Genomic DNA, 19,303 nt, shown 5'->3' with positions numbered 1-19,303 from the left:
GGTACCGCAGACCCCCAAAACCTGCCATTGGTACCACAAGGATCAAGCCGGTCCCTCAGGCACGGTGAGGTAACCCCAAAATCTTCCCCAGTACTGAGGATAGACTACCCAGAGTTTTGAGCCAGACATGGTAGAAATCATCATTCGTGGTAATCCCCGAACTCCGCCGCCCCCAACCCAGATTGTGACTTAAAGAACGTTACCATAATCCCAACATAATATGTATACAAGCTATGTTGCTTGCGATACTTTAAAAGAAATAATAGCACTGTACAGTAACACTGTACATATCACATAATCATCAATGATCACCAATGACACTGACTTACTGATTATGTATCACACCTTAGAAATGTCCAATAAAACTCAGTATTGAATCTTTTGTTACAACAGAAAATGTCCGATGAACACCAAACGGTACCACCATATACATAATGACCACATCCTTCCTTTTAGGGGACGACCATTTGATTCTGAGGAGGGGGCTGGCAGATTATGGAAATAAATAATCTGTCCCTGAAAATTTTGAAAATAAATAATCCGTCCTCCTCTGCAAAGAAAATAAATAATCTGACCTTGACTTATGATATTTAAATATTGTGAAAATACCTTTTTATTTCTGTGTAATTTAACCCTCAGATTATCTTCAATTCAGCATTTTTTTTGGCTCGCTTCGCTCGCTAATTTAGAACCAAAAAATATTTTAAATCAGATTACCAGACTGGAAACTTGTAGTCAGTTGATCAACATGACAATGGGCACTCAGTAGATGTGATGAATCACTTTAAATACAAACCAATTCTTAAACACCACAAAAGATAAATTTTCTTGTCAAAGAATTATACTTCCCGATAAATTAATACAAAGTATACAGTGGCGGATTTAAGGAAGGCATACATGTGTATGACCCTCCCCTAAAATTTCAAAGTATGATATGATTTATATTAATATTGCCATACTTTAGTACAATACACAAAAACCAAGAGCTTCAGGGGGCTTCGCCCCCTGGGCCCCCTTTATCCAAAGTATGATATGACTAGTATTGATTATGTCATACTTTGGAACATAACTAACCAATTCCTACATAATTGTGCCTGGTTTTACTCTTAAAATACACAAAAACCCACGAGCTTCAGGGGGCTTCGCCCCCTGGACCCCCTTCATTCAAAGTATGATATGACCAATTTTAATAATGACACTTTGCTACATAATAACCAATACCACTATAAATGTCCTGCATGGTTTTACTCTTAAAATACCCGAAAACCCAAGAGCTTCTGGGGAATTTCCCTCCCTTGGCCTCCACCAGTGCTTCGCCCAGGACCCACTGGGGGCCTTAAGGCGGCCCCAGACCTCTTGCCTGCACGAAGTTATACACGCCCGCCATCCTGAATCCGCCTGTGGTACATAAATTATTAGTCTTTTAGAATCAATCGATCAAGGTACCGTAAGACAAAGAAGAAAATAAATAATCTGTCCTCGATAATCTTGAAAATAAATAATCTGTCCTTGACGGGCATGAAAATAAATAATCCGTCTCAAAAAAATTTGCCAGCCCCCCTCAGAATCAAATGGTCGTCCCCTAAGGGCGAATTTGTTTCTCAAAAACTGGGTTTAGTTTTGAACCAGTTTTGTAAACTGTTCATTTGTTCCACAAACTGGTTTTAAACTAGTTTAAACCCAGAACCGGATTTCCATTTGTTTTGGCTGTAACTGAAACCAGTTCGTTAAACCAACCAAACCACCTCCGCAGGTGGTTTATTCGGTTTACGAAAGAGCGGCAAGTATTCCAATATGGCGGTGATGAAAGATGGTGACTATTCTAATAAAGAAATAAAGTTATAAATAATTTTTTTTTCTAGGACAAGCAACTATTTTGACTAAAATGCCACATTCTGATATTTGATGTTTTATATATATATAAGGCTTCAGAGAATAGATAAATACTGCATATATTAAAATAATGGTGTTTGTTCAATAATAATGAACAGAATATGTTAAATTTTCCTTTTCAAAAATAGGGTTTGAATCATTTGAACAAACTTCAACATGAATGGTAAACTGTAGAACATATGGTAAAGACAGAAATCTGAAGAGTAACTATAAATATCCGAGTGTTTATCTTTCCATGTGTAAAAAATGTGGAAATTGTTCATTTGATTAATCTGTGAGGCATTAAAAATATAAATACTGCACTTTAACTATATGTAAGATAATTAAAGAATATAAATACATTATAATTTCTTGGATTATTTTATTAAGAAAAAGATTTTAACAAATTTATGTACATGTATGTTGTTCTGCATCTTTTTGACGCCATCTTGTATAAACTGTTCATTTGTTTTACCGAGGTAAACAGGATTGAAATTCAAACCAGTTTGAAAACTTAAACCAAAACCTGAACCAGTTCGTGTGCAACAAATTCGCCATAAGTCTCTAGTCGGAGATTTACGGAGACAACCGAGCGTCTCGACCGCGTGATTTCCAGAAATAACGGACTTTCGGAGAAACCAAATCGAAAGTAACACCAGTATGATGAATATCGCTGGGATGGAGAACTGCAGATGAATAACGAAGTGAACCACTTGTACCTGCACGTAGCATGAGATGACTTTAAAGTGAGTCTTCATTTTTATTTCCTTTTTGCTCTCGATGATTGTGGATTTGGGTTTATGTAGCAAAAAAAAAATCTTAACATAGCAAAACCATGAAAACATGATAGTTTTATGTCTATTGCCCGCGGCCTAGTCTTACTCTCCGATCAAACAGATTGACTGTTTCCCTCTACCCCAGTCAACAACTGTATATTGACAGATAATATTTTGGTGAATTCAAAACTGTTATTGTTAATGAATTCGCATTTAAAGGCCGTGCTCATTTTAGATGCACCCAAAAGTTCAGGGGAAATCATGGGGGTAAAGCAGATCCTATGGATGAAATGCACTCCAAAAATACAAATACAGATCTTAATAGCTTAAGTACGTAAATAATTCTTTTCTTGATTACACCAAGCATGTTTCAACATTTTGCTGATAATTAATGCATTCCAAGTGCATGTGTGTGTTTACGTAAACAAACCATCCTAAGCGCAATACTGTCACACATATGTTAAAAAAAATTGATATCAGATTTTTAACAAGTACATATTGTCTTACTGACTAAAACAATTATTGTTGAATAAATTTTATTGTTCATGAGTGTGCTGTTTTAAATGGCAGATGATTTGAAACCATTGTCGAACAAATATGACCTTTATTGGGGTTAAATCTTTGGCACTGATGAAATCCAAATTAGAAAAATTAAAATAAGTTTTGAATATAGAACTATATTTTTGTTTATTCAAAATAATATCAATTAACTGGATATATCTATATTTTTAACTGTTTGTTGACTTGTTTATTTCCGGTGATCTACCATAACAAATAGGGAAGTTACATGCTATAAATATGCTTTGTGGTATCGATGAAATCAGAGAATAGACAAGTCCAAAAAAAGGGGGAGTGAATTTTGTTCCTATGTAATGCAAGCACCCCTACTCTCTCTCATCTCTTTTGTTTGCAAATGCAAAGCCTAAAGACTACAAATTTAAAGTTTTTTATTTGGTGAATTTTTATAAATCGCCAAAATTAAATTCCTGCCAAAAAATCCGGCCATACAGTATAACAATACTAAAGTAAAATTTAGAGGATCACAGATAACCAGGAATTAGATTCGATTTCCAAAGCAGGGAATAGCTCATTTGACTAATACATGGGGACTAGTCAGTTCACAGCAATTTTTAGAAAAATATTTACATTTAAGGACAGATAATACAAACAAACTTTTGTCAAAAATTTTGAAAATAACAATTTGGGTCATGTTGTAATGAATAAAATGAATAGGTTTCACCGCATAGTTTTTAAATTTTTATTGAAAGTTGCACAAAAATGGAATTTGAACATGTTGAAGTGAAAAATATTTGTATAGAATAATAAGGATGGTTTCAGAAGGGTAGAATTTTAACGTCACAGATCCGAAGGTTTACAATATCTTTATATTCTAGAAATTTATTATTTGCATCATTTGCAATGAAATTAGGTAAAAAAATATATAACAATCCAGGCATCCATTTTTTGTTTGTATCATCTGTCCTGAAATATCTTGTTTATCTAAAGGGAAAAATCAGTAAAGATATTACTAAGGAATTGACTCCTTCAGCATTGGCATGCACAGTAGCAAGTGACAACAGTAAGTGTTAATGATGACAAATAATTCCATTTTGGGAAAGTAAAGATTTTAAACTATGAATTGAATAATTGAATACGTGTAAAAAAAAAGAAGATGGGCGCATTTGGCGAGTGATCTGCAGGAATCATTTGTATGAAACATTTATGGTTTAATTAAATGTCCATGATTTGGTTGGCTGAACATAGCTGTTCAGATTTTACAGACACGTCCATATGTTTTTTTTCATTCAGTTTGAAAGACTTTGTGAAATTGTAACATTTAGGCCATAATAAAAATATTCCTAGATTCTCATCCCCACCCGCCCCGATTTTATACCCCGCCTCGATTTTTTTTAATTTCTGTTTTTCTTCGTCTTAATTCTGATCGGGATCGGTATTCATCTACCATTCTACTTTCGTTTTAAATCCCGCGAAATTCGACATGATTTTGACAGCTGAAAAGATGGTAATTGCTGTAATACGTGCGTATATATTTGAAACAAGGGTCATTGGTTGAAAAAGATTGGTGATGATGTGAAGTAAGAGATAATTGAACCTTTACTATGACTTTTATTCGGGTGTTATAGATAAAATTACACCAATTGACCTGGTCAATAAAAAATCTGCAAAATTGAAAAAATAAAAAATATAAAATAAAAGCCGCCTGCCCGCCTCGATTTTTAAAAAAAAATTGGATGAGAATTTAGCAATTTATTTATTATGGCCTTATGTCCGTTTTTCCTAGGTGGTTCTATAACATAGTAATGTTTCACAAAAAATAAACACCTAAAATATTTAATGCATAGATGCATGATACTTGTACATGTACATTATTGAATAGAAGATTAGAATTGATTTCGCTCGAGAACCAAACTTAACTAAAATTTATTTAATTCAAAATTTTAATACATCAGTACATAAAAACGAAAGGGACAAAATAAATGGTTGCTTGCATAAAAAAAAAATTGACGCCCCATGCCAGGCTCGAACCAAAAACTTTTCGATTTGAGTGTACTGAGCAGGTAGTCCGACTTACTGAGCTATCACCGCTACACATATTCAGACGATTTTAAAAGGACAAAGAAGCACCACATTCACACATGTGGATTTTTTGGAGAAAAGTTATTTTTTTGTGATCTCTGGGTCTTCTCTCCATTTTTTAAAAAAGTGTATTCGTTTCTTTGAATTAAAATACACACAAATTACGTTTCAAAATTATGGAGAGAAGACTCAGAGATAGAAAAATTTTAGAAAAACGGGTTTAAAAATGTACCATTTTCTACCAAATGTCTGATCTGGCCAATTTTCAAGTGATTATTTAGCAAATCAAAGCTCAATTTCGTGAAAATATTTTCTTTTTCTGTTGCACAGGAACCCAATAAATAAAAAAAATGTTAAAATTTCATGTGACATGTCGATAAAATTTTCACTTTTCAATTACGCCCAGATTCCTGCCGAATGTCAATCAAAAGCGCCCTCGTTCTTTCTGTGTTAATGTATTTTCAGACATCTAAACCTGCTAAAATGGAAACTAAGCATAGGCTGATGATTCAGAAGAATTACACTTATCTGCTGGAGGAACTGCGTGCTCAAGACATTGTGGACAACTTGTTCACAGAGTGTGTTATTGAACATGATGACTTGCAGCGGATATCATCTGAAGTAACAGACAAAGACAAGGCAAAATGTTTGTTAAATATTTTATATACCAAGGAAAGAGCCTTTACATCATTTTTAACAGAAGTTGCTAAAGATCGGCCTGATATAAAGGAAAAAATTCAGCATACAAATGTGGAAGATGAACTAGAAAGAGGTAAAACAGAAAAGGGAGAAAATTTATTTTTTTATTGATTGTTCATGACCAATACTTTTTTCGTTTTTAACATTATTATTTTGGTGAAATGACATTGGCATAATCATGAATTAGCGCTACGCATGTTTGTACCATGTGTTGTATTAATAAATATTTTTTGAACGCTATTCATGAATTAGCACATCGATGTCCGCACCAAAGCTGCTAAAATATGGAGCCCGCTTCTTTCAGTACACATACAGTATATAAATGCACAGCAAATTAATTCGAATCAACTAATTCATATTAAATTCTTCGTGTGAACGTGGTTCAAATCTCATTTGCAGTACTTTACGTCTCATTCCAATTAAACTCTCTGTGTGAACCGGACAATACACTGTCGTTCTAAAAATAGAATAAGCAAAGTATTTTAAATATTCACAGAGAAAGAAAGCAGGACTGAGTTTTTGAAGAATGTGCTGGAAAAAAGATTTCGTCTTGCAGAGGGAAAAAATATTGCTGAACCAGAAATTTTGAGGGAAATTTCATACGAGTATTGGCGGGAAGGAAAAGGGGACATAACACAAAGTATGAAGATTGACTTGGCAGAATGCATTCAAGCATTGTATCCAACAGCCGTAAGGAAGAAAGTGTCAAAAAAGAATAAAAAAATGTATCCTTTTCTTTTCAACACAATGTTATTACAATCTGGTCTTTTATTGCCCAGCATGAAATGTGATGGATGTGGTATGAATTGTTTATTCATCAACACTTTTTAGCTCACCTGAGCTGAAAGCTCTTGTTGTTTGTGGTCAATCCTTCTAGTTGTCCCTCTGTCCGTCCTTCTGTAAAATTTGCACATTTTCAACTTTTTTAAGGATATCCGATCCTCAGCCAGGAAGGACAACTCCAAAAATTAATATTTAATATGAAATGCATCAAAATGAAGCTTGAAAATGAATTTTTTTCATGCAACAATTTTCGTTTTATTCATCTATATAAGATTGAAAGGTTTTGGAGGTCTTAGAAAAGGTCTTAAAAAAGTTGACATTTGTACCCTATAAAAGGAAAAAAATATAGTTTTAGAGAAACAAGATTTTCTTGAATCCAGCCTTAGATACCAATGCTTATTAGCATATGAAATAAGAAGTGATTTGTGGTGTCTTGTAATGATAGCAAAAACCTTTTACACTATGTATTATAGAATACATGATCGAAATAGAAGACAAAACTTACCAGATAAGAATACAAATCATGACAATTTCTCTGAATGCTTGGATACCTATCGTTTTTTAACCTGAATTATATTTGTTGATCAATTTGCAATTAGAAAATGCATTGCTGATATTCCAATTCGCTTTTTCTGCAAAAATATTGTTGATTTGACAATTTTCCCTATATAATATGATTAACTTTAATCTTCAACTTTAAAGAAATACTGCGGATAAATTTACATAACTTTGTGGATTCAGAGATACTTTTATGAGTATTTTTGATTACTTAACTGCTAATTTTATAAACCTGAGGATCGGACTACCTTAAAGAACCACCGGGCCAATTTTAACCAATCTTGGTACAAAACATTCTTAGCTGAACAGAATTTTAAGTTATTGAATAGAAGGCCAGACCTCCTTACAAGGGGAGATAATCAAGAAAAGACAAGAAACACTGGGCCAGAAATGCTGAAACTTGGGTAGTGTAAATTCTAAATTGTTAATATCATGGCCCCTAAGGTAGGTTAGGGCCACATTAGGGAATCCCAGTTTTACATTGAAATCTATAGAAAAAAAAATCTTTTAAAATCCTATCACAAACCACTGGGCCTGAAAAGCTGTGTCTTATGTGGAAGTATCCTTGTGTAGTGTAGATTTTAAATTCATGACACCCAAGGCTAGAACTGGGTCACCATAGAGAATCTCAGTTTTACATTAAAATATATGGAAAATTTTCTTAAACATTTTCTTCTCAAGAACCACTGGACTAGAAATGCTGAAACTCATGTCATGATGTGGATTGATTTTATATTGTTTAAAGTCCCTCTGGAGAATTTTCACTCATATGGAGATGTCACTATTTGCCGGTGGAGGAGTGCAAATTTTGTTTTTATTTTGTTTTTCGTGCCAGCACCTACTGCAACACGGGACCTCTGTTTATGCAGTCTCATCCGAAGGACCGGTCTTCACATCCCACAGTGGGATTCGAACCCGCGAAGTAAGGATCAACTGCTTACTTCATGACTCTAGAGCAGACGCTCTAACCACTGTGCCACGTGGGCAAAGTATCCTTGGGTAGTGTAGATTCTAAATTGATAAAATCATGACCCCTTGAGTGTAGGGTGGGCTGCAATATTTATTACAAAGGGGAAAATCTGGTGAAGTACAGCAGAGCTAAAGTTTATCATGTGAGTGTTGTGGCCCATGGGCCTCTTGTAGAACTTGTTTGAAAATAGTTTAGAAATATTAAGTTAATGTATATTCAAACATAATATGTAATAGCTGATCTCTGCTTTCATAGTATGATTATCTGTAGTAGAAAAAGGGTTTTTTAAAAAAATTATTTCATATTATATTCTTAACAAATGTCAGATGGAGATACACCAATATTGAAAGAAGAGAGTCTGAAACATCAGATGAGGATGAAGAGAACATCACAGATCCTGGTATGTTAATAATATTTCTGTTCAGGACTTGGGAAAATGATTTGTGTCATTGAGTAAATTACTCTTGATTTGGCTGTTGTTACTCTGAAAACAAGAAGGCCTTTGGTCAACTGAGTCACTTTCATTGGCATTTCTGATCTTCAGATAATTTAATGACAAACAATGACAATAAATTAGATAGCAGAAAGCATAGATTCTTATGGGAAAATTCTGAACCCATATTATGACCTCAATCAAGCCCCAAATATTGATGAATCCATGCATCATTGAGATATTTTCATATTAGTATGTCTCTCTTGGCCTTAAAGACCTGGGGTCCGTTTTACAAAAGAACTTACGACTAAGACCAAAAACTAATATTGATTGTAAAATTTTGTAAAATTAATGATTCTGTTTGAAATTGCTATCATGAAAATATCTTGTTAAATTCTTTTACAAAAGAATAAAACAATATTCAAATTAATGTAAAAGAGAAAGTTTTTAGCATAATTAAATTTTGGTCTTAGTCGTAAGTTCTTTTGTAAAACGGGCCCCTGGCCTGGGGGACGTAAAAGTTAGATGAGCTCACTATTGATCAGTCTCACTTTTCCATTATATATTCCTTTGGTAGAAGTGAGACTGAGATCAAGAGTATGGTCGTCTAACTTTTATGGCCCCCAGGCCTGGCCTGGAGAACATTTTTGAAAGTGTAAATGATGCCTAAGTTAACCCCTATTCCGAACTTCAGGGCCCATAATTTTGAAAAATGTATATGCAGGTGAAATTTTGAATACAATGGATATGTTTTAGATGTGATTTTGTGGACCCAACCAAATCCTTTGGTGCTGTTATCTCAAATTTAATCTTTGTGTAATTAAGTTCAGGATAAAGAGCTTTGATTTTATGCTATAACAGGGTCACAGGAACCACTTTTGCCTGACTGACATACAGCATTAAGAAAAGGATTCATTAAATTTCTATAAAAAAATTGATAGTGTTTATTGTTTTGGGGTTCATGGCTATTGTAACACTGTACCTTAATTCACGTTAGAACCATAACACTTTTGTAGGGATTTTAAAATTTAATCATATAATGAATATTATTATACATTTTAGTTTCTCAGTACTGAACATTGCATTTATTTTCTTTCTTTAAAAAAAAATTAAGATGAATTCATATGTTACATGTAAGAATTTGAATGAAGAATTTTATATGGCAAAGATATGTTGTCTTTTTTCTTTTACAGAATTGATTTCAAAATCTGATAGAGCTGGATCTGTTTCATGTGATGTATCACATTCTACAATTCTGTTTAAAGATCTCAACCCAACCGACTTAAAAACAGTTCTTGCACCATTGTGTGAGAAGGAGGGTATTGAAGCCATACATCTAGAAGTCTTTTTGCGAGAAAAAATTGATGGTAAAGTTTTTGAAGAATGTGACATTACAGATTTAGGGCATTTATTTGGAGATATGCCTTTTGGAGATAGAAAAAGACTTTTGCTTATAAGAAAAGAAATTCAAGAAGAAGAATCCAAAAAGGGTTCCTACCTTGTTATCCCATGCAGTGGTTTTGAAGCAATTGAGGGTGCAGAAGCTCCTCCATTAAATGAAATTTGTCAGAACAGAGTTTTAAATGAAAGTGAAGAAAATGACCCAGAGACAAAATTCAAAGAAATATTTCGAACATTTGATACACTAGCAAAACCAACTGATGCTTATAGACGGCATGCAGTTCTCACAACAAGTAACTTTTACATATCTGATTTAATAGCACCTTTGCATAGCTTCAGGCATAGAGATGATCAGGATCAGTCTACACTTATGAACTGGATTGCAGAGGAAACTATTAGATTTGCATGTGCATGTTTTTCTGAGAGAACAAATGGCACAATTCATTTTGGAATTGTAGGGAATACTGATAAAGATGGTCTTCTGGAAGGAAAGGTAGTTGGCTTCAACATTAACCAGTCAAGATTCATGGAGGTTTTCTATGACCAAATTAAACAAGCTTTCTACAAGGACCAATTAGGCATTGTTTTACAGTGTTTGAGACCACCTCAATTTGTCAGTGTGAGGCATAAAGTATTATCAAATGAAATAGCAGAGCCCCTGTTTGTCATTGAAATTGATGTTGTACCAAATTACACTCTGACAAATCATGATACTTTCTACATTAGAGAGAATAATGTTCCAAGAATTTACAGGTTTGACAGAAATGTACCAAAAAGTTTGGAAGGTGAAGATTTAAAGAATTACATGGAATCAAAAATAAAAATTGCAGAACATAGAAAACAAAAGGAGGCAGAGTCCTTGCCATCAGAGACTAATGAAAATTTACGAGAACAATTTTTGAATTTTTACACGGCAGGATGTGAAAAACTTACAAATGACATATACCCTATTCTTTTTCTCAGCCCATTAGACAGTGCAATGAACGAAGATTTTGTGTCTGAAAATTTTGAATTTTTGCTCAACATGGAGCCTACTGCAATATTTGACTTTCACTCAAGCCTGGATGGAAAATGCTTGTACAATTTTGTAGAAGCTGACTTGCAAAGAGTTGTAAAGGTTTATACAACGGATAACTTTGACAGAAATAGTGAAGAAAATGCTAACAATCCAGATAATTTAAACAATGTTCTCGATGAGCTGCGAACAAGTCAACTCAAACCTTGGATATTTTGCAATGGATATGAGCCTCTTCAAAAAATTCCATTAAACAGATTAGAGTGGAAAAAAAGAAGAAGTGAAGGATTCAAAGAAGTAACAAGATTCTTACAACAAGAAATACCAAATGAGAGGGCTTTGGTTGTTTTTCTTATTCTCTCGAAGAATTATGACATCATGCTTGAAGTTGCAGAGGAAGTTATCCTTAAGTTTCAGAATCAGTGGATTGCAATGTCAGAGAATGACAAATTGATGGAAAACTGGCGAGATGAGTTATTACGAAGGGACAGTGTAGACAAGAAAACTTTGAAAGAAAGATGTATCATTGGTTTACCCTGGAAACATGTAAATAACATTGTCAAGGAAGTGAGTAATTATTTACCAATGGTATCTAAATGTCAGCTTCCAACATCAGCAGGTGCATTTTGTTATTTAAAGGAAAAAATACGAAATGAACTCTGTGATCTTGAAATTCTTAGCAGTAATGAATGCGAAATAGATGATATTTGTCATGACACTCAGAAGCTTGAAAAGCATCGGCGATTTGTCGAAGAAAAATTCTACCAAGGAGGGCAGGTGACTTGGTGGAATCTGTATTTTGAGGATAACCATGTCCTACGACGTAGTCAGCAGGAAAAGATTCAACAAGGTGTGGAAAAACTTCTAAAGCCAAATCAGAGATTTGATGACACTAGGGTACCATGTTTCTATTTGTTTCACCAACCAGGTGCAGGTGGAACCACTACAGCACATCAAATACTGTGGCAATTCAGGAAAAGTTACAGGTGTTCACTGATTAGAAAAATTACAGATCAGACTTGCAGTCAAATAGAAAGGCTGAGATATTTTGAAGACCCCAACAACCCATTGCCCCCTATCCTTCTTATTGATAATGGCGATGAGGAAAAAGTACAGGATTTACATGCACGCCTAGAATACAAAGCTCGAATATCTTGCAAAAGTGACACGAAGGCCATTTATTGCCTCCTATTTCTTTGCATTAGGAGAGCAAACCTCCCTACTTTCACTGACAGCCATACAGTTCAGCTAAAACATGAACTGTCCACAAAGGAGCTGGAGTGGCTGAGAAGGAAGTATCAGTCCTTGGACGAAATGTTCAGGAACAATAATGGAGTGGATCCAAAACTTCTTATTTCCTTCAATATTTTGAAAGAAAATTTCGATGCAAACTACATACAACGCACAGTTAAAGAGTTTGTTGACAGTATTGATAAACAAAACGAGATGTATCTGATAAAGTATCTGTCTCTTATCAACTCTTATGACATTGATTTTCAGTCGGTGCCTTTGAGCGCATTTGACACTTTGATGGAAGAAAGAAAGAAGGGCAGTAGCAAAGTTATTTACTCTATGGGTAGTGTATCTGCATTTTGCGGAAGACGAAGACATCCATCCAATTTGTGCAGGAATTGGGAAAGCACTCTAAGCCAATCAACAGATGTTCTTCTGAATAGAAATGCTCGAGTTTCAACTGGTGGCCAGGCACTGTCCATTATTAGTAAACTCTTTGCAAAAGCTATACTTGATTACATCGTGATGAAAGATGGTCTGTCGATTGGTAACATTATGATAGAATTCTTGCATCATCCCCTCTTTATTGCTGAGAATGCATCAGTCAGACAGCTGAAAAAGATTGTACAAGATATTTTAAAAAAGAGAGAATTCACAGAAGACCAAAAGAAAGAAAAGTTCTCTCCCATAATATTAGAAATAAATGAAAAAGAGGGGAAAGACAAAGTTGCAGAAGTGCTTGAGACTGGATATGAAAAAACAAAAGATCCCATGCTTGCACAACAAATCGCCCGATTTTACATTCATAGTGCTAACTGGGGAAAAGCAGAAGAATATGCGAAAACTGCAGTGCAAAGCAAACCTGACAACTCTTACCTTTGGGACACTTATGGTCAAATATACAAGACTGAATTAACACTCATGTACAAAGCGTATCTGGCTGATTGTGAAGCCCCGACTGATTCAGAAATACAGGAGATTTTAAAACTGGCAATGAAGGGAATAGAAAAATTTTCCAAAGAACAGATAGTAAGTGAAGAATCACGCTTCAGCAGGGAAAATGATGCCGGATATTTTGGAGAAGTGCGTCTCATTGTTCAGCTTCTTGATTTGATTTTTCTGTGGTTCCCTGGAAAAGATAAAAAATTGGATTTGCATAAATATCTGGTAGATATGAATAATCCAAAGGAATTTGAAATTTTTTCAAGAGAAGCCCTTGAGTTCTTGAGAGATCTTCAGGGACGCTCGGAAAAGACTATGCAAGTCATAGAAGACAAGCTTGCACAACTAAAAAACGAAAAAGATGGAGAAATTTTAAAGTTGAATGTAAGCTACAATCCAAGGTATGAACTTGTTCAGCTGCGAGAGAATCTTGATAATTATTTTGGAGAACAGACAGGCGAAATACCTGATCACCTCTCTCCAGAGGCAAGGGCGTCGTACATAAGACGAAGAGTAAAACGCATTGGCGGTCGATCATCATCAAGTATTTTAGATTTGAGAAACACACCAGATGGAGAAAGTCGATTAAATGAAATGGCGTCAAAGCTTTCAGAAAACATTATGTCACAGTATGCTAAGGCTTATGATTTTGTAACTTTGATATCTGTCACCCTTGTTCAAAATATGGCCCGAAAAACATTTCGTGAGGAAGATTTTAAAAATCTTGTAGAGTGGAGTAGAAGAGCGTATGATTTGACATTGCGTCTGGGTGATGATGAACGACCACAATTGGAAGCATTCATGTACTTTGTAATGATCCATTGGCCAACCGAACATAAATTAAAGAGTAGATTGTATAAAATCAATCCTGTTGAAACTGTTGAAGAAGCAATTAGAAGATGGAAAAATGCATTCAACAGACTTTATCCAAAACAAAAGGAAGAAGCTTTTCGACGAAGAGAAACAACGTACTACTTCCTTGGGAAGGGGAAAGGTTCTAGCGGGATTGTTTATTATAAAGACATTCGATGTAAACAAACATACATAGATGGTGAAGCCTTGTGGCGATCAAAACCGGTAAAAGAAATGCTCCAGCAATTGAAGGGTACATTACTTATGGATGGATGGGAAATATTGTACACTGTTACAAGCCCAAATGGAAACAAATCTTTCATAAAAGTAAAAAACAGTTACCCAAGCCCTAGGAGTATGTGGCAAAAGAATGTTGTATTTTACCTTGGATTCAGCTGGAACGGACCAAAGGCATACATACAAAACGATCCATATACTCAAGATGATGATATGGAATTGAAAGAAAAGCAAAAAGGGGAAGAAGTTAATACTGCAAGACAACCGAACCAAACCAAACCGAACAACCTCGTAGCAAACTGGCAAGATGTTGCCACTCATGAGGCATATTTAAATGCTGTAGGAAAAATCGACCAACAGTTAGAAGAGATTGAAAATCTAAAAAAAAGAAAAGATGTAAATTCGAAACAGGTTTGTATGCATTTATGATCTATAGAAGTCTGAATATATAAAAATAATGTAAAATTCAAAGTGTAAAAATAATGTTTTCAAAAATGATTGTTGAATTTTATGTCCGTTTGCTTGTAGGTTTGTCTGGACAAACTTTAACCTTGCCAACAACTTGATCATTTAGAGCTATGGCTTTCATATTTTTATGAAATATATGTCTTTTCTTAGTGATAATGTCCTTACTTGAAAAACAACATATTTGACCTCTTGAACTTGGAGTTTGACCCACGTTTGCAAAATTTGCCAAACATTTACCTTGGCCAAAAAACATTTGATTTTATGACCGTTATACGTCATAAATGTATTGGGTATTACTTGAAACAAGACCTTACCTTGAGTATAATTTATTTTTACTTCTGATCTTGGCCTTAGAGCTTGTCCCACTTGCAAAAAAAAAATCTTGATCTTGCTCATAACTTTTGAATAGTTAATACAAGTGTACTAGGGCGTTCATATTTCACAGGTGTATTCTTTGAGACAGGGCCTTCCTTCAACTACCAATAGTTTGACGCTGACCAGGATGATTGGCTTACTTTCCAAAAAAAAAATTAAACTTTATTATAACTTTTTAACAGTTAGTTTTAGGGCTTTCATAGTAGATGTATTTTTGTGACAATGCCTTCCTTTGAATACTGTAGATCACTAAATTTTCGCGACACCTTATTTTCGCGATATAGTCATTGATTCTTGATTAGCGAGACAAAATTTTCACGAATTGTGGTTATTGCTTTATATAATCTTAAGAAATACTATTGCACGCGATAATTAAATTTTCGCGAGCACACTGTCTCGCGTAATTACGCGAAAATAAAGTTCTCGCGAATAAAAAGTGATTTACAGTACCAATAATTTTGACCTTTTGATCTTGGTTTGGGATTTTAAGGTACTCTTTAAAAAACTAGCCGATCACCTTTGAACAATAGCGTTCTTATTTTTCACAAGTATATTTATTGATTCAATTAAATGCTTTCCTTAGGTAGCTACATTTTTAATCTATTGACTTTCACCTTGGAGTTAGACTTGCATTTGAGAAACTTCAACCTTTGTCATAAGCTGTCATGCGAGGGCATCGGTTTTAACAAACAATTCTTGTAAAATATGTTTTAGCTCTAGAATATAATTATGAGTAAGAACATTAAGACTGTAAGATACATTCTAGTACTCATTTTAAATTTAATAGAGTGCATGGTTGAGAAAAAGCTGATCCCGAGTAAAATAATATCATTCTCGGGAAATCAAAATAGTTTTTTAAAAATTATTTGTTTAATTGCAGAGGGAAATGATCAAGAGGGAAGCTCGTCTGAAGGAGGAAAAGAACGATTTATTTCAGAAACGCTGTAAATTTGTGGATCGCACCTAAATGTGAAAAATATGCACTGCTGTATATAATTAATTTCGTTATCGTGTAATACATTGTCCAATTATTTGCAACAAGTTAACAACCAATACCTACCTTGTTTAAAAATACTTTTCTTTGGATAGTTCCTTAATCATGATGAACTCATGTCGTTCTTTTTTAGAAATGCTCAAGCGCATCTGTTGCTGTGGATTTTGTGTCATTAAAACTAAATTTCATATGTTGTCAGTCTGAAGTTTCTTTCCCATAAAATAAAAGAAATTGAGATGAACGAACAGTATTTAAGATCTTAAGTCCATAAAACAATACAAAATAGGAGCAGCGCAAACACGGACCTCCAAAACATCGGAGGTGGAATCAGGTGCCTTGGAGGAATGAGCATCCCTGCCGACCGGTCACACCCGCAGTGTGCTCCTTGTCATGATCGGGATATACCAGAAAAATCCATCGTCAATTCAGTGTATAAATAATGGACTAACAATAAGTAATAAAAACCTCGGCCAGCATTTGACTCGATGATAAATTGTGTTAGCTGACAAGGTAATTGTATCGACCATAGAAGGAAATGGTGACTTTTAACGAGACTGCTGAAATTCTTGTTTCATCAAATTGTTTGTCAATAATATACTTCGTTTTAGAAATTGTTCTCACGTAAAGCATGCCTTTGCGTATCGAATCAAATTGAAGCAGGAAAAACAGGAAATTTTAAAACATCAAAAGTGGGCACACGTCCCATGCAAGGAATACTGAGCATCCCATTCCAACCGGTAACACCCGCCGCGTACTCCATGTCATGATCGGAAAAAAGGAAACTTTCACAGAATCTTTATCTAAGAAATAAGCAACAATTTTAAAAAGTTCACTGGGAACTTTTAGTTGGTCAGTTGATGTCCATTATGCAAATTATCCCATGTTTCCCACTATCGTTGATGCCCTGGCATACTATAGTAACTAGACAGTGATTCCTTAATTCAGTAGGTTCATACAATAAAGATATAATGCAAATGTAATTATTACATATTGCCATTGTGCACTTCCTATTTTAATTTTCGATATGACACATCACATACATATTTTGGGTTTCCCGTAATAAAACATGGACACTACCAAAATATTCATAGGGGAGGTGGGGGGGATATCATTTAGTGAGCCCATTGCTCACAGTACCTCGTTTGTCTGATTCAAATTCATTCAAAGACATTTTGTTGATGGAAACAAAGCTTATAATTCCTGATATTTGTCGTTATCAATATTTCTCGTCTAATGAATATTCATTACATAAAGCTGACCTACAATTAATTCGTACACAAACCGACTCATACATGCAAACTACAGAAGTCAATTTGTACACAATTTTTTTCGTTTTTCTGAACATGGCACAAATGTGAAAAGTCAATTCGTACACACGTGTAAATCTAAAATTACTATGGTATTTATTAATAGTCAGAATATTATAGAAAAAATATTTGTAGATAATGGTTTCAGGTTTACACTCCGAAATAAAACTTTCAAAGTTTAAAAATTGTAATTTTACTAAGTCTTTCGATTGTTTGAATTTCTTATATCTGTTTACAAAATGAATATTTTCGGGAAGAAAAAATAGTCACGGCATCTTGATCAGTTAATAGAAGAGAGTATATATACGATAAAAAATGCAAAGTTTATTACGATTCTATCTTTTAAAGATTGAGCCTTTGCTTAATTATCTCGGACACAAAAACGACTTAAGGTTTTGCCAAAGGTCAAGATGTCAAAAAATTATGTTTACAATAGCCCCAAAACTATGTGAAGTATAAAATTAAAACTTTTACAGTTTATAAATATATATCATTGATTAACAGATAGAAAGTATCACTTAAAAACAGATATTTTAAAAAAGATACATATGAATTTTGTGAGAAAAAAAAATTAAAAAATTTGCACATTTAAAAAAATGCACATGCTAAATTCTGTACTTTTAGTGAAAACCAAATCATTGCAGAAATGATATATGTTTATCAATGAAGGGCAAGTTGGACGTGAATGGTTGAAAGGCTGCTGTTGAAAGCATGAAATGTATAAAGACAAGACCCCTATAAAACCCGCCTTTTGCAATGTAATTTCGGCTTAATATCTTCACTATTTGACAAAATAAACAGGGAAACCAACTTTCCAGAGGCTGTCGAAGTTCAACAGTGGCAACTTGCCCTTCATTGATAAACATATATTGTTTCTGTAATGATATCTTTCGCTAAAAGTACATATTTAATTAAGGAATGTTTTTAAGTTTTGTGTGAGTTATTGGTGTGTGAATCACACAGACTTGTCACGTAGGCATATTTCATGAAGCGCGCTAGCGCTACATGAAAAATATGTCTACGTGCAAGTCTGTGTGATTCACACACCAATAATTCACACTAAACTTAAAAACATTCCTTATATTTACATTTTACATGTTTCGAAGCAATTAAAATATACTTAATATTTGAATTTCTCGCTGCCCTATATCGTTGCATTTTTACTAACGTCGCTGAAACCTCATTGTGACGTCACGTTAATTAACACGTTTCTCCGTGAATATTTCTACGCGTGAGTATACACGAAAATGGTTTTCAAATCAATTTCACAGTTGACTTAGTAGAAAAACACAGCAAATGTAAATATTTGGGTGTATTTTTAAAAAAAATGTTTTTTAAAAGAATTTTTCTCAATATTTTTTTTCTAGTACATGTATTTATTATCAAATGATACTTTCTATTTGTTAATCAATGATTAAGTAATTTAAAATAAATTACATGTACAGCTAGGGAACTTGGCAAAGATGGAAATCCGAAGACCAAGCTCCAGTACATAGCTAAGGTGATTCATTCATCATTTCTCTTTTGACCATATACCGGTACCTTATGAAAAGTAAGTTATTCTTAAAAGTATTGTTCAATTTTACTCAAAATTTTACAGTTCAGTATAATTGTTCACATTTCATTTGTTTGGAAGGTGTGTGTGTGTGCAAAATTTGATAATTGATCACTCGGTATAAGATTTGAAATTATAAAGACACTTTACTTTACACTATTTACTACGGAAATTTAAAGAATGGAGGCGTGCAAGGCGAGGATAATCCCCCGCTCTGAGAAAAGACATTTCTCAA

At 34.1% G+C, this 19,303-nt stretch overlaps 1 protein-coding gene across 2 annotated transcripts in view; it reads left to right on the top strand.

Annotated features, from left to right (window-relative positions):
• The first annotated feature begins 2,466 nt into the window (after positions 1 to 2,466).
• The window catches only part of LOC134267682 (sterile alpha motif domain-containing protein 9-like), a 115,099-nt gene continuing 98,262 nt past the window's right edge, over positions 2,467 to 19,303 (top strand). The window contains exons 1-6 of one of the 2 annotated variants that reach the window (XM_062749900.1): positions 2,467 to 2,618; positions 5,712 to 6,018; positions 6,442 to 6,670; positions 8,583 to 8,656; positions 9,883 to 14,780; positions 16,093 to 16,404. In XM_062749900.1, the coding sequence (XP_062605884.1) occupies positions 5,730 to 6,018; positions 6,442 to 6,670; positions 8,583 to 8,656; positions 9,883 to 14,780; positions 16,093 to 16,179 (5,577 nt within the window). In that variant the 5' untranslated portion in view covers positions 2,467 to 2,618; positions 5,712 to 5,729 and the 3' untranslated portion in view covers positions 16,180 to 16,404. Of the gene's footprint in view, positions 2,619 to 5,711; positions 6,019 to 6,441; positions 6,671 to 8,582; positions 8,657 to 9,882; positions 14,781 to 16,092; positions 16,405 to 19,303 lie in introns of those variants that run through there. The other variant, XM_062749901.1, reaches the window with a different exon arrangement.

Source organism: Saccostrea cucullata, unplaced genomic scaffold, assembly GCF_032062105.1.
Source record: "Saccostrea cucullata isolate Sc308-1 unplaced genomic scaffold, CSIRO_AGI_Scuc_v1 ctg2518, whole genome shotgun sequence".
Classification (NCBI taxonomy): domain Eukaryota; kingdom Metazoa; phylum Mollusca; class Bivalvia; order Ostreida; family Ostreidae; genus Saccostrea; species Saccostrea cuccullata.
This window is presented reverse-complemented; position numbering and strand designations above follow the sequence as displayed.